This window comes from Choloepus didactylus, chromosome 4, assembly GCF_015220235.1.
Source record: "Choloepus didactylus isolate mChoDid1 chromosome 4, mChoDid1.pri, whole genome shotgun sequence".
Taxonomy (NCBI): Eukaryota; Metazoa; Chordata; class Mammalia; order Pilosa; family Megalonychidae; genus Choloepus; species Choloepus didactylus.
Window position 1 is genome coordinate 32,628,258 of NC_051310.1, and position 15,824 is coordinate 32,644,081.

Sequence of the window (15,824 nt, forward strand, 5' to 3'; positions counted from 1 at the left end):
GAGGTTGGATACACAGGCAGGAGGAAGAACATGCAGAGGTGTTTGTTACTCTGAGTGAGATGGGAAAACATTGGAGGGTTATATAGGGGCATGACATAAGGAGATTTAAGTTGGAAAAAAAAAAAAAATCACTCCAGCTGCCATATGAAGAATCAACTCCCAACAGAGATTTCATGAAGAATGGTGAGATTCTGTAAGGTAGTTTGCAGCTACATCAGCAGGATTGCAGGGCTCCCTTTTTGATGCTGGACATGAGGAAAGTGCTTTCATCTCAGGACTGCTCTGAGTGCGTGACACGGTCCTCTCATAGGGCAAGGGCCTGGAGCTGGCATTTTAACACTGTTTCTTATCACTGGGCTTTGGTGTCCCCCAAAGCTGTGGCCTTTTGCCTCCCTGATGACTCAATGGTCCATCTAGTTTTCACTGCCCAAATACTTACATGCAATTAAGCACAAGAGGGTCTGTTTCCTATAGCTGGGTGTTTGGTTCTCAGAAGGTCCCATCTCTGACTCCACTTTTTGACCAGTAAGCTCATGTTTTTCAGACACAGGATGCCTCACCCTGTCCCAGTACATTCTCCTTGACCCCATCCTGATGTTCTTCATCATGGCAGCCATGCTGAGCATGGTCAAGTACAACTCCTTCGCGGACAGGTCAGAAATCCCATCTTTGGGAGGGGAGGGTCAGAAGCTATGACAGCTTCAGAATAGCTATAACGCCTAGGGCCGGGGTGGGTGCTTAGAGGGCTTGTTCTAAAGCTCAGTTTATAAGCAAGCATATGTTTGTTTGAACATAGATTTTCCATTTTAGATCATAAAAATAGCATAGTTTTTATGGATGCTTTTATTTTTCTTTACATAAAAATGAGAAAATGTCAATTGTCTTTCTTAAAGAATATCACTATTTTTAAAATGGTGGTGGATTTGGCTGGGGGTTATAGATATTATGGAGAGGTCCCAATGCCCTCTCCCGCATTTCAGTATCCCTCAGCACTGCAGCTGGGTAGGAGATCCTGAGACAGCTTTATCCTTCACATTCTTTTCTTAGAGGGGAAGGTGATAGGGTGGGTGCTGCCTGGGAGCTATTTGTCTCCTTGCCCTCAGTGATTACATCTAGTCCTGACCTAATGATGGGAATAATATATATGAAGTTTGGCTTGAGAGGTCCACACATGTCAACAGGATCCCTCCAGGCCATGGTTAGTTCTAAGGCTCATCTCAAGGGCTTGATCTGCTTCCAGAATAGTCTTTCCCAGATCATTCTAGATTCATTCCATTTAAACCAAGAGAGCTAGCCCCTGCTGGGCTTTTCCAGAGGGAAACTTGGTCTCACTCGTGGCCAAATTCATTAAGTTACGTTATACTAATTAAATCTGATTCAGTGACTACCAGCCCAGTCTGGTTTTAGGGTATCTTCTGTTTCTACCATGCTCACTTCCACCTACCATTTCTTGAATATGTACTACGTGCCAAGTACTATGCTAGGAGCTGGAAGTACAGAGGGGCATCGTTCTCAGTTATTAAGGCAGAGGAAGCAGCCAGATAATCAGAAATGCAGTTTAGTAGATGTTACCGCTAGTATAGCAAAGTGGTTAAGAGTACTAACCATGCTCCATTTGCTAGCCATATTACCTAACCTCTTTGTACCTTGCTTTCCTCGAGTGTAAAAAGAGGATAACAATAGAGGTTGCCTTGTGGGGCTATAGTGAAGATCGGAAGAGCTAGTACGTGTAAAGTACTTGGAATGGTGCCTGGCACATAGTGAATACTCAATAAATGTTGGCTTCTACAAGGGGTGGGCCAAAGGGAGGGCTTACTGAATCCAGCAGGCTTCTGGATTTTCCTATTACTCCCACTTCCATGGTCACTACTGAAGAATGAACCTCTTGCTTATGCGTAAGCCCTCTACTTGACCAGAAAAACTATGGACCCTCTCCCCAGAAAAATGTCCTGCTTGCTGTCACACTGGTGTGCCTGCAATTTCAGGGAGTTCACAGACCACGCCCTCCTTGGAGCCCTGCCATGGTGCCCTGAGGTTAGAATCCTCACGGTGAGGGCACAGCACAGCTCTCTGAGTCAGAGAACCTCTGCCCTTTCCCACTGCTGCTCTTGCCCTTCAGGTCCAGCTGCCAAACTGAACTGTGTCCTGTTGATTTTCAGGCCCTTCTCTGCCCCCTGGTGGTTCTGGATCAGCCTGACTGGTGTGAGTCTCGCTGCTGCTATAGGGGTCAAGTTTGTTGGCCTCTTTATCATCTTGCATGTGGGGTTGAACACCATTTCAGAACTTTGGCACCTGTTTGGAGACCTCAGTCTTTCACTGGTGAGAATTTGAGTGCTTTTAGAAAAGTCTTCACTCCTTGGAATTGCTCAGCAGGAGCTGGGGGCCCTTCTCTGCCTCTACTGCAGGTGGTGGAGTGGCTGTATTCTGGGCCTGAGGCTGGCTGGCTCCAGCTGCCCACTGTAAGGAAGGACTGCTTGGAGTGGGCCATGCTGAGAGGCTGGAGAGGTAGAAAGGGATTCAAAGGGATGAACTAACACCCTGGGAATTCTCTTTTGGCATTTGTTTCTGTGATGTCTTTTCAGTGGTCCTCAAACTAGCCAGCCAGGGGATTCTTTCCAACTGAGCTCATGCCAAATGTGTGGCAGACACTGGCCACGTGGAATCATACATGAAATTTGTGAAATGACTTTCTCCGTTCACCATTTTCGTTGCCCAATGCAAGGTTTCCATAGTTAGAGGCCAATAAAGTCCTTTAGGATTTGTTACAGTATTATTTATTAAGGGCTGATTCTGTGCGAGAACTATGCAAAATGCTTTATCCTCAATATCTCACTCCTCAAAACAACCCTTTGAGGTAGGTAGTTACCCTCATTTTATAAATGAGGAAACTGAAGCCTGAAGAGGTAATAACTTTCCCAAGGTTATACAGGTACTAAGAGGGTAGATTTAAGATCCAGACCTAGCCTAGGCTGACTCCAGGCCTGAACTATTTTACTGCAGTGCTTCTCTGTCACCATTAGATTAAACTCCCAACAAATTTATTTATTCATTTGGGTTATATACAGAGAATATCCACTAAGTGTGAGACACTGGGAGTCCATAGATGAATAAGATATGATTCCAACTCCTTAGAGACAATGGAGAGAGACAAATAAGCAGGCAACTCCAGTCCAGCTGATACATGCTGTGAGAGCATAGAGAAGGGGCACTTGCCCAATTACTGGCAACCCAAAAAGGCTTCTGGGAGGAAAGTGAGGCCTGAAGTTAGGATAAGGAGCAGTTAGCCATGTGATGGTGGGGACATCAGGAAAAGGGCAGTGAGTCAGATTGACTGGGATGTGAAGGAGACGGGTGAGCAATGATGCTGAAATGCAGGGGGCCCCTTGTTTCCAGCACAGTGACAATCCGGGGTCCTGGGTGCAGGGGCTGGAGAGGCAGCAGCAGGCTGGCCCATGCTTATCCCCTGGCAGCGCTTGGATGGTGGGGTGTTATAGAAGAATATAGGGTTTCCACATATTCTTTCCTATTGGCTGTTAGTTTAAAATTCTTTTTTTTTTTTACCATTTTTGTTTATACATAAAAAATGTATATATATATAATGCACATTTGAAGTATAAGGATTAATAAAGCCCCGTATGCCCTCTGCTGGCCTCTGTTTGCAGGCGACTCTGGGGAAACACCTGGCTGCTCGCATCCTGTGCCTCATAGTGCTGCCCTTGGCGCTCTACATGGCCACTTTTGCTGTTCATTTCGTGGTGCTGAATAAAAGGTAAAGCCAGAGCCTTTCCCACCGCTCGCCTCTGGTTTGCCTCTTGGCTCTAAGCCCACAGATAGCTCTGTGATTTCCTGGTGTCTGTTGGGGGGAGCGGGTTGTCCAGGGTGTTTTTCTTGTTTCTTTCCTCCTATTTTCTATCCTCTGGATATCTCAAGGGCTCAGAAAGGCCAGCACGCTGACCTGAAGGAAGAGGAGAATTTCCTAATAGCCACTGCACTTTATCCCTGAGCAGAGTCCCTTGCTGAGCAGGTCTGGGCGCCCCTAAGCACGTGCAGTAGGAGTGGTGATGACAGTGACAAGCAGCAGCAGCAGCAGCTCCCATTTAACAAGCAGTTACTAAGTATCAGGAGCTGTGGTCAGCATTTTGTGTATGTTATCTCATTTACTCATAATCATTTGTGAGTTGTTTTGATTTTTAAAAATTCCCAACATATAAATGAGGAACTGGGGCTCAGTAAGATTAGTTGCCTTGCTGAAAGCCACCTAGCTAGCCAGAGGCTGAGCTAGGATTTGGAGCTCAGTTTCTCTGACTCTCACCTATGTTTATCTCACTGTACCACACTGCCACTCTAACTGTACTTCTTCAAACTAATCAAACAGAGTTTTCCCCAGGGCTCCTAAGGAAATTGCCGTTCTCTCTACATTAACTTTGCTCTCTTCTGCTCATCCTTTCTCCATAGTGGTCCTAGTGATGGCTTCTTCAGTTCTGCCTTCCAGGCCCGCCTTTCAGGGAACAACCTTCACAATGCCTCTATCCCTGAACGTGAGTGTCCCTGGGCCTTTACAAAGGTGGAAGACAGAAAGATTTCTGGAAATTGAATTGGAAAAGATGAATATGATAGTTTTAGTTATTTTAGCCTGTAGATGACAGAATGGGAGGCAGATCCAGTTAGATCTGGCAACGGTAACTCAAGAGAGGGGAATCGGGACAAAGGAAAGGCAGAGGAACACACCCTGAGCAGCAAGCTCTTTGAGCCTGAAGAATAACTTCTCCATTGCAACTGTGAAAGCATCAAAGCCAGCTCTGTGGGAAGGCTGACCATAGAGAATCTGGTGACAGAACAAGGCCCTCCATGTCAATGGCTGGTTTCCACCATGGCATTCTGTGACTCACATCCATTCCCTATTCACAGATAGTAACTGAGCAAGTGTTAGCCACATTGGAGGCTGTAGGAACAGACACCCTCCAGAGCATGGCCTGGTGGAGAGGGTCTCCACATGATATGACCATATATGCTAGGTCTGTAAAGAGGAGACTCAGAGCTATGGCGATTGAGGGGCATGAGAAATCACTTCTGCTGGGGGCCGGAGAGGCCAGAGGTATATAAAGTAAGTTGCCTTGGAGGTAGGCCCTGGAAATGTGGGTAGACTGCAACATGTGGAGAGGGAAGAAGACAGCATACAAGGCAGAAGAGACAGCATGATCAAAGCTGAGGATGGGGCAAAACTCAAGGCATAGGTTGATAATGATGTTAACATTCAGCTTCTTCTGAAGTTCTCAGGAGGTAGGGGAGGGGAGGGCACAAGTGAGACCCTGTATTGAACTCCCTCTTGCACTGACTCCATTGGAGTGAGAAGGCCACTGTGCATCCTGCTTTAGGCAGGCCTGGGCCCAGTGAAGAATCCAATAGAGGATTAGTGAGTCCTATGGGTTTGCAGACCTCCCCAGGTGGGGAGGCCTCTAGCCCTGTGCCAGCTCACCCACTCCACTGCCCTCCTTCTCTCAGACCTGGCCTACGGCTCCATCATCACGGTGAAGAACCTCCGGATGGCCAGCGGCTATCTCCATTCCCACAGGCACCTCTACCCCGAGGGCATTGGTGCCCGCCAGCAGCAGGTCAGTGAGCCTTCTCGCACTTGTATGGAAGCAACCCTAAACTGATTGCCATGACCGAACGCACCCTTCCCTTTCTTACCCCTCTTCCTTTGCCCACATTGTTTCCCCTTTGTAGAACACTATTCCTCTTCCTGCTCCTTTCTCCTCTTTCCTCTGGCTAATTCCAGCCTCTTTAGACTTCAGCTTAGTTGTTCCTCTCTGACCACCATGCCAAGTCCCTTACCTGGTACTGGGTTAGGGACCCCTTTCGTGAGAGGCTTTCTTAACACCCTCTGTGAGCCTATGTGCAACCCTTTTCACATTGCGTTTTGAACCTGTCTTTCTGCTACTTGACTGCCGGACCCTGGAGGCTCAGGTGCCTAGCACAATGCCTGGCTTGCAGTGGATGGTCAGTCAAGTAGTTATCAGTACAAACCTGAGAATCAGATTACATTATCTGGGTTTGAATCCTGGGTCCATGAGAGTCTGACTTTGGTCAAGTTACTTAACCTTTCTGTGCTTCAATTTCCTCATCTTTAGGTTGGGGAAAATAAATAGTACCTCTCTCCATCATAGGGTTATTGTGAGGATCACATGAGATAATGTATGTCAAGTGCACAAGTATTGTCTGGAAGAGTGAAGAGTCTGGAGAGAATAGTTTTCCTTTGTGTATTTTAGATCTAGGGCTTGTCTCAGTAGAGAGATTTGAGTGTGTAGCATATGGTTGTTAGTGATAGAAAAGAATTGCCTAGGAAGACTGTGGAGAGGGAGAAGGGCTGGTGAAGGAACTCTGGGGAACACCGGCATTCAAGGCAAAGTTTAAAAGCACTCAGAGTGGAACCAGGAGAAGAGGCTGAGAAGGAAGGAGGGGTTAGAGAGGGCAAAGGAGAACTGGAGGAGAGTGCAGGGGAAAGAGAGTCTCCAGGAGGAGGAGATGGTCCAGAGGGACAAATGCTGCCGATTTCGGAGAAGGCGAGGGTGGAAAAAGAGGTCTGAGACCTTGGCAGAATAGGAGGCCTGGTAACTCTGACAGGTAGTTTCAGTGGAGTGGGAAGAGCAGAAGTCTCAGATGCAGTGACTTAAGAAGTCAGTGGGAGGTGAGGAAGTGGTGGCTGCAAGGGTAAGCTGTTATTCTGAGAAGCTTAGAACTGAAGATTCTCTTCCTGCAAAATGATCAATAGCTTCACTTTACAAAAAAAGTTTGGCTTCTCAAAGTGCTTTATTATTATTTCCTTTTTAGTTAACCCAGTGTTCTAGTTTGCTAATGCTGCCAGAACGCAAAACACCAGAGATGGATTGGCCTTTATAAAAGGGGGTTTGTCTGGTTACATAGTTACAGTCTTAAGGCCATAAAGTGTCCAAGGTAACGCATCAGCAATCGGGTACCTTCACTAGAGGATGGCCAGTGGTGTCCGGAAAACCTCTGTTAGCTGGGAAGGCACATGGCTGGCATCTGCTCCAAAGTTCTGGTTTCAAAATGGCTTTCTCCCAGGATGTTCCTCTCTAGGCTGCAGTTCCTCAAAAATGTCACTCTTGGTTGTACTTGGATATCTGTCCTCTCTCAGCTTCTCTGGAACACGAGTCTGCTTTCAACAGCCATCTTCAAACTGTCTGTCATCTGCAGCTCCTGTGCTTTCTTCAAAGTGTCCCTCATAGCTGTAGCTCCTCTTCAAAACATCACTCACAGCTGCACTGAGTTCCCTCTGCCTGTCAGCTCATTTATATAGTTCCACTGATCAAGGCCCACCCTGAATGGGTGGGGCCACGACTCCATGGAAATATCTAATCAGAATTATCACCTACAGTTGGGTGGGGCACATCTCCATGGAAACATTCAAAGGATTCCAATCTAATCAGCACTAAAATGTCTGCCCCACAAGATTGCATCAAAGATAATGGCGTTTTGGGGACATAATACATTCAAACTGGTACACCCAGGTTATTAGGTGTTAGTATGTTGTTTCTCATCCCTTGATTCTCCACTAATCTCTAGCCCAGTCAGTCTCAGCCCTGGCTGCATTTTAGAAAACTCTGGAGGGCTTTTTTTTTTTTTTTTTTTAATTCAGTTTTATTGAGATATATTCACATACCATACAATCATCCATGGTGTACAATCACCTGTTCACAGTACCATCATATAATTGTGCATTCATCATACCAAACTGTTTTTTTTTTTTAATTTTTATTGGGATTGTTCAGATACCATACAATTATCCAAAGATCCAAAGTGTACAATCAGTTGCCCCTGGTACCCTCATACAGCTGTGCATCCATCACCACACTTAATTTTTGTTCAATTTTTAGAACCTTTTCATTACTCCAAACAAGAAATAAAGTGAAAGATGAAAAAAGAAAAAAAGAAAAGGAAACTCGAATCCTCCCATATCCCTAACCAAGCCCCCTCAATTGTTGACTCGTAATGTTAGTATAGTACATTTGTTACTGTTTATGAAAAAATGTTGAAATACTACTAACTGTAGTATATAGTTTGCAATAGGTATATATTTCTTCCCTATATGTTCCTCTATTTTTACCTTCTAATTGTATTATCATACATTTGTTCTGGTTCATGGAAGAGATTTCTAATATTTGTACAGTTAATCATGGACATTGCCCACCATAGGATTCAGTTTTATACATTCCCATCTTTTGATCTTCAACTTTCCTTCTAGTGACATATATGACTCTGAGCTTCCCCTTTCCACCTCATTCATGCACCATTTGGCACTGTTAGTTATTCTTACATCTTGCTACTGACACTTGTGTTCATTTCCAAACATTTAAGTTCATCCTAGTTGAACATTCTGCTTATACTAAGCAACCACTCCCCATTCTTAAGCCTCATCCTTTATCTTGGTACCTTACATTGCGTGTCTATGAGTTTACATATTATAATTAGTTCCTATCAGTGAGACCCTGCAATATTTGTCCTTATGTGTCTGGCTTATTTCACTCAGTATATTGCCCTCGAGGTTTTGTCATCAACCCATTTTTTTTTTTAATATGGTTTTGTTCACTCACCATACATTCCATCCCAAGTAAATAATCGATGGTTCTCTGCATGGTCATACATTTATGTGTTCACCACCTTCACCACTATCTATATAAGGGCATCTACATTTCTTCCACAAGGCAGGAGGGAGAGTCAAAGAAGGTAGAGAGGCAAAAGAAAGAGGAAAAAAAAATGACAGCTAGGAAGCAGCAAAAGGAAAAATAACCTTAAATCAAAGTAGAATAAAGAATCAGACAATACCACCATTGTCAGGTGTCTAACATGCCTCCCCTATCCCCCCCTCTTATCTGCATTTACCTTGGTATATCACCTTTGTTACATTAAAGGAAGCATAATACAATGATTCTATTAGTTACAGTCTCTAGTTTATGCTGACTGCATCCCTCCCCCAATGCCTCCCCATTTTTAACACCTTGCAAGGTTGACATTTGCTTGTTCTCCCTCGTAAAAGAACATATTTGTACATTTTATCACAATTGTTGAACATTCTAGATTTCACCAAGTTACACAGTCCCAGTCTTTATCTTTCCTTTCTTCTGGTGTCTCAGATGCTCCCAACCTTCCTCTCTCAACCGTATTCATAGTTATCTTTGTTCAGTGTACTTACATTGCTGTCCTACCATCTCCCAAAATTGTGTTCCAAACCACGCACTCTTGTCTTCTCCTATCACTCTGTAGTGTTCCCTTTAGTATTTCCTGTAGGGCAGGTGTCTTGTTCACAAACTCTCTCATTGTCTGTTTGTCAGAAAATATTTTGAGCTCTCCCTCATATTTGAAGGATGGCTTTGCTGGATATAGGATTCTTGGTTGGTGGTTTTTCTCTTTCAGTATCTTAAATATATCATACCACTTCCTTCTTGCCTCCATGGTTTCTGCTGAGAGATCTGCACATAGTCTTATTAAGCTTCCTTTGTGATGGATTGCTTTTCTCTTGCTGCTTTCAGGATTCTCTGTTTGTCTTTGACATTTGATAATCTGATTATTAAGTGTCTTGGCGTAGGCCTATTGAGATCTATTCTGTTTGGTGTACGCTGTGCTTCTTGGATCTGTAATTTTTTGTCTTTCATAAGAGATGGGAAATTTTCATTAATTACTACCTCTATGATTGCTTCTGCCCCTTTTCCCTTCTCTTCTCGGACGTACATTCTTGTACTTTGTTTCATCCTTAAGTTCCTGGAGATGTTGCTCATATTTTTTCATTCTTTTCTCCATCTGCTCCTTTGCGTGTAGGCTTTCAGGTGTTTTGTTCTCCAGTTGCTGAGTGTTTTCTTCTGCCTCTTGAGATCTGCTGTTGTATGTTTCCATTGTGTCTTTCGTCTCTTGTGTTGTGCCTTTCATTTCCATAGATTCTACTAGTTGTTTTTTTTAACTTTTGATTTCTGCCTTCTGTATGCCCAGTGTTTTCTTTACAGACTCTATCTCTTCTGCGAAATCTTCTCTAAACTTTTTGAATTGATTTAGCATTAGTTGTTTAAATTCCTGTATCTCAGTTGAAGTGTATGTTTGTTCCTTTGGCTGGGCCATAGCTTGGTTTTTCTTAGTGCAGGTTGTAATTTTCTGTTGTCTAGGCATCGTTTCCTTGGTTACCCCAATCAGGTTTTCCCAGACCAGAACAGGCTCAGGTCCAAGAGGGAAGAAATACTCAGTATCTGGTTTCCCTGAGGGTGTGTCTTAGAAAATTGGTACACCCTGTGATGCCTCAGGTCACTGTGCTTTTCTGCCTAGCAGGTGGCGCCTGTTAGCCTATAATTCTTGACTGGTGTGAGGAGGTATGGCCATGTTCCCCCAGGCTCTGGGGTCTGGTTCTGAATGGAAAGGGCCCCACCCCTTTCCTCTTAGAGAAGATAGACCCCCTAGGGGGAGGTCATTAGCATTTCAATTGTCTCTCTCTCTGCTTGTGCTGTCTCCACCCTTCTCTGAGTCACAGCACTGGGAACTGAAAATGGCTGGGGCTTTCTCCACTGAGCCGAAAAAGAAACAGATAGTCCCCTTCAGAACTAGTCTGAGGCGACCCTCCGACTCTCCAAGGTCAGTCGTCACCCAAAGCCTCTGTCTGTTGTTTGGGGATTCGTACTTGTAGTGAGCAGTGCACAGTCGCTACTTAAAACCCCAGTTGGAGCTCAGCTGCGCTATGTTCGCTTGCTGAGAGAGAGCTTCTATCTGGCATCACAAGGCTATGCAGCTCAGGCTGTGGAGGAGGGGGTCTCACGACTTGGATCCACAGGTTTTACTTACAGATTTTATGCTTCCTCCCAATTCAGGTTGGTGTATGATGAGCGGACAGTCTCATTTGTCACCCCGCAGTTATTCTGGATTATTTACTAGTTGTTTCTGGTTTTTTTTAGTTGTTCCAGGGGACTACTTAGCTTCCACTCCTCTCTCTGCTGCCATCTTCCCTCTCTTCCCAATCTGTTTTTGAACATTTTCCTCATACCAGAAAGAATCAGAATCAGAATAAAAAATAAAAGTAAAAAAGAACACCCAAATCATACCCCCCCATCCCACCCGATTTTTAATTTGTTTTTTATCCCCATTTATCTACTCATCCATCCATACACTGGATAAAGGGAGTGTGATCCACAAGGTTTTCACAATCACACTGTCGCTCCTTGTAATCTACATTGTTATACAATCGTCTTCAAGAGTTCAGACTACTGGGTTGGAGTTTGGTAGTTTCAGGTATTTACTTCTAGCTATTCAAATACATTAAAACCTAAAAAGTGTTATCTATATACTGCATAAGAATGTCCACTAGAGTGACCTCTCAACTCCTTTTGAAATCTCTCAGCCACTGAAGCTTTATTTCGTTTCATTTCGCATCCCCCTTTTGGTCAAGAAGATGTTCTCAGTCCCATGATGCTGGGTCCAGATTCATCCCCGAGAGTCATATACTGCGTTGCCAGGGAGATTTACACCACTGGGAGTCAGCTCCCACATAGGGGGGAGGGCAGCGAGATCACCTACCAAGGTGGCTTAGTTAGAGAGAGAGGACCCATCTGAGCAACAAAGGCGCTCAGGGGGAGACTCTTAGGCACAATTATAAGCAAGTTTAGCCTCTCCTTTGCAGTAACAAGCTTCATAGGGGCAAGCCCCAAGACAGAGGGCTCAGCATGACAAGCCGTCAGTCCTGTGTTTGTGAGACTATCAGCAACAATCCAGGTGAGGAAGTCCAACACCTCTGCATCCTCCCCCAGCTCTTCAGGAGGGCCCCGAATATGTATTTTTATTCTTCTGGTTCCTCAACTCTAAGCTCTGTGAACTTGGGAAGATACTTAACCTCTGTTTCCTTACAAGTAAAATGGGGTAGCCATAGTACCTTCAGCATAGAGCTGTACTCAATACTGAATGAGAGAAGACTTACCCAGTGATTAGAACAGCATCTGACAATAAACAGCATCCATGAGCAGCAGCTGCTGCATTTCATGAGCCCTTTTCATGTCATTGAACAATTTTCTGAAACATTTCATGTGGATGTATAGCACTCTATCCCATGGATATCCCATCATTTTAGCCAGTCCTCTCTTTTTGGACATTTATACTGTTTTCAAATTTTTCTGTTAGATTAATAGCATGTATGTATATGTAGACACATACATTTATTAAAAATATGGATTTAAATTATATAATCATACAGGTATATGATTATATATTATATAATGTTATATAATTAAATATTATATAAAATTTACATATTACTTGTTTACTTGTTTGTTAAAGCAATGTGTATCAAATGGCTATGAGCTTAAACTTAAGGCCTTTAGGACAAGGTATTTGTAGAGCTTTTTAATTTCATTTGGCCACATTATAGAAAATATAATAGTGTGAATTTTTCATTTAGAAAGTTTGAAGCATGGTCTTAATCACTTTTAATTTAATTTATTTACTTGTTTCTAATTACTTTTGAAGGTACGCTAAATCATTTGTGTGCTGGAGTATCCTGGTTCCTCCATCAAGGAGGCTGGAACTTTAAGGGCAAGATGCAGAAAGATACAAAGAGACAAACTAAAATGGTTCTTGTGGGAAAAGACCTCAGAATGCAAGAATCTCACCAATGCTGCTTCTGAGCCCCATTGAGAAAGTTGGCCCCTTTGGGCTGGTGTCTGGGGATTCTGAAAGAGGCTTAAGCAGTGTTGGTTTGCTATTGATTGTCCTGTGGCCAGCTGTGCTGATAGTGATGGTATTCTCCCTTCTCCACCCCCTCCCCTCACCAGGTCACCACTTATTTGCACAAGGACTACAACAACCTGTGGATTGTCAAGAAACATAATACAGACTCAGGTAATGTGGTAGGGAACTGATGCTTCTTGTGTTATTACTTACTCTGAGCCCTCCTTAACATTTCTACTGCCTCCAAAAGGGTGATACTGAGATGGGCTTTTCTGAGTATTCTTTGTCAACATCTTTACTAATGTAAATTATCCTTTCAGTAATTATTTTTTGAACAGCTACTATGTCCCAAGAATTGTTGTAGACACATGGGCATAAGCAGTGAACAAGATAGATAAGGTCTCAGAGAGCACGGACAAGTTACCCTGGCATGGTGCCAGGGCCTGCTCAGTAGCCCCAACTGAGGTCATATGGTGGCTGCTCGCATTTCTAAAAGAAGCTTTGCAGATCCCAGCAAGAGGTGCAGCTCAAGTGGTCTTGATAAGATAGAGTGCTCCCCACTGGTCATCTGTGGACTGAGCCAATCAGTGGGTGATCTGAAGACATGCCAGCCCTTTGGCTGGACTTTGGCTAGGCTGGTGCTAGAGACCTCCCTAGGATGTCTGCTGGCCTGCCCCTAACTGGCCTGTGCAAAACTGGTCCAAAGCACACCTGTTGGATTTTCAAGGGCTTTATGACACAGGCCGTATCTAGATCTTCCTTTCTTTGGTCAGACAGCTAGGTATCTAATAGGGTATGCCTTCTGCATCTGAGAAGAGAACAGAGGGCATCTCCTGCTCACCTTCCGAGCCCCTGCCCATTGTCCTATGCTGCAGGTATTCACTGTGACTCCTCAGTCACCATCTAGCTAAGCCTGTTCCTGAGTCAGCTGTTCCTGAGCCTTTGTGGAGACCTGATCAGCTGGTCATCTAAATTCACCATCTTTTTTCCTTTCCCCATCTCCTCTTGATGCCATGGTTTTTAGGCTAGAAATGTAGCTATGCAACCACTGACTTCACATTCCTGCTCCTCAGTAATATAAATTATGTAGCCATCAGACAGGGCCTATTTCTATGCCTTTAAAATGCTACTATTGGTTGTATTTTTATTCAACAGGCCAAACATAAGTGGTCTATCATAATGAGGGGTTATGAGGAAACACATGGCTTCACTTCTAAAGTCATGTGGGCATGAGTCAAATCTTTGACGGTCCTTGGTCCCGTACTGCACTGTGGTGTCTAGGTTAAGATGATTGCGTTTCATCTAAGGGACCAAGTTGTGTGAAAGCAGAGAGCTACAATCACTTTGGGATATGGGAACAGTATAGACTAAGGTGTTTGCATTCTTAATGGCTATAAGACACTCTACCACCACCAGCGCCGATTCATATAAATAAAACTTACCTCCCCATTGACTTACTTGGTTTGACATCTTACTAATGCTTTTTAAGAGACCTTCAGAGGCAGAATAGGAATGGGCATTTCTGCAGTTGAATTCTCTAATTCTCTTGAGAGCTAGTGGTTTGCATTGGCAAAATGATCTTTCCTGACCTTGATCTATTTTTAGAGTGTTAATTTCTCACTGTTTGGGACAGAAATTTGCAAGGTTCCATTCTGTGTTGCTATGATTCTTGCCAGCTTCTTTTTCATGGTATCACTTTTCTAAAAATTCTGATTGGCCTTGATTTCCAGATGATACCAAAGTAGTCCCTTTGTTTCATCACTTTATCTTTTTCTTTATCTCACACTTAGCAAGTCTGTATAGTCAGATACAAGATGATAGCTGGCAAAATTTGCAGGGTTTAACATTTGATTGTGAGTAGAGCTGGGCGAATGGTCATTTGCTTGGAATTAATTTCTGGAAAACTATTACTTCTAAAATAAAAATCTTATTTAACTTCCCAGCTTAAAAATCCTGCAATGGAGGTTTCAATGCCTCTCACATAAAGGCCACATTCCCTAGCCTGGTGTACACAGTCAGGCCTTGCTTATTGTTCACCTTCCTCATCTCCTATTCCTTCTCTCCTTCCTGCCCCATCCACCCTAGGTATGTGAAAGTACTTGCCATTGATCAAATGAGTTTTGTTCTTCTGTACTACCTTTGCTTCTTTTCCTCACTTATCCATCTGTCAAAAATTTCCCCCTCCTTTAAAAGTCAGTTCAAGCACCATCTGTGGACATCCTTCTTTAATACTCTGAGGCAGTTAGGGGCTCTTTCACTTTGGTCCTACAGCCTCTGTTTAGTATCTCTGATACATACCACATTGTACTATAATTGTTCATTTACCAGTAGGCTCTCAATTAATCCTAGCCTAATGAATGAATGATTTCAATATTGTTTTAGTTTCCTAGGCTGCTCAAGCAAATACCATGCAAAGGGATGGCTTAAACAATGGAAATATAATGGCGCATAGTTTTGAGGTTTGGAAAAAAGTTCAAATCAAGGCATCATGAAGGCGGTGCTTTCTCCTTGAAGACTGTGGCTTTCTGGGGCTGGTTGCTTGTGATCCTTGGTCCTTAGTCTGTCAAGGCACATGGTGGCGTTTCCTGATCTCTTCCTTTTCTCCTGGGTTCTGTTGTGTTCAGACTCTGGCTGCTCCCTCCATGGCTTTCTCTCTGTGTGTTTGAATTTCATTCTGCTTAAAAGAACTCCAGTAATAGGATTAACACCCATCTGGGTCACACCCTAACTGAAGTAGCCTCATCAAAAGAGCCTGCTTACAATTGGTTCACACCCAGAGGAATGGATTAAGTTTAAGAACATATTTTTCTTGGTACGTGCAGCTCTAAACCACCACAGATATCAGTACTTGTTCCTTCTTGACAGATCCCCTAGACCCTTCATTCCCAGTGGAGTTTGTGAGACATGGAGACATCATTCGACTAGAACACAAAGAGTGAGTAATCTTGCTATTTGGGATAAATGAGTAAAATGGGCACCAAGAGGAGGGAGTTCTTTTAAGCTGGAGATAAGAAGAAGCAAATGTGGATAAAGATCTAGTTAATGGAAAAAGGCTACTGTGCTAGAATGGGAGAACCATATTATGAAAGTTGATGAAGTAAGCAGGCCAATCT

At 43.7% G+C, this 15,824-nt stretch overlaps 1 protein-coding gene across 4 annotated transcripts in view; it reads left to right on the top strand.

Annotated features, from left to right (window-relative positions):
* The window catches only part of POMT2 (protein O-mannosyltransferase 2), a 51,424-nt gene that overhangs the window by 18,914 nt on the left and 16,686 nt on the right, over positions 1-15,824 (top strand). For all 4 annotated transcript variants that reach the window (XR_005216277.1, XR_005216276.1, XM_037832190.1 and 1 more), the window contains 7 exons: positions 545-653; positions 2,160-2,319; positions 3,663-3,769; positions 4,456-4,538; positions 5,503-5,612; positions 12,816-12,882; positions 15,577-15,646. Coding sequence is in view for 2 of the 4 variants with exons in the window: in XM_037832190.1 (XP_037688118.1) it covers positions 545-653; positions 2,160-2,319; positions 3,663-3,769; positions 4,456-4,538; positions 5,503-5,612; positions 12,816-12,882; positions 15,577-15,646 (706 nt within the window). In the remaining 2 variants the exon portion in view is untranslated. The remainder of the gene's footprint in view (positions 1-544; positions 654-2,159; positions 2,320-3,662; positions 3,770-4,455; positions 4,539-5,502; positions 5,613-12,815; positions 12,883-15,576; positions 15,647-15,824) is intronic.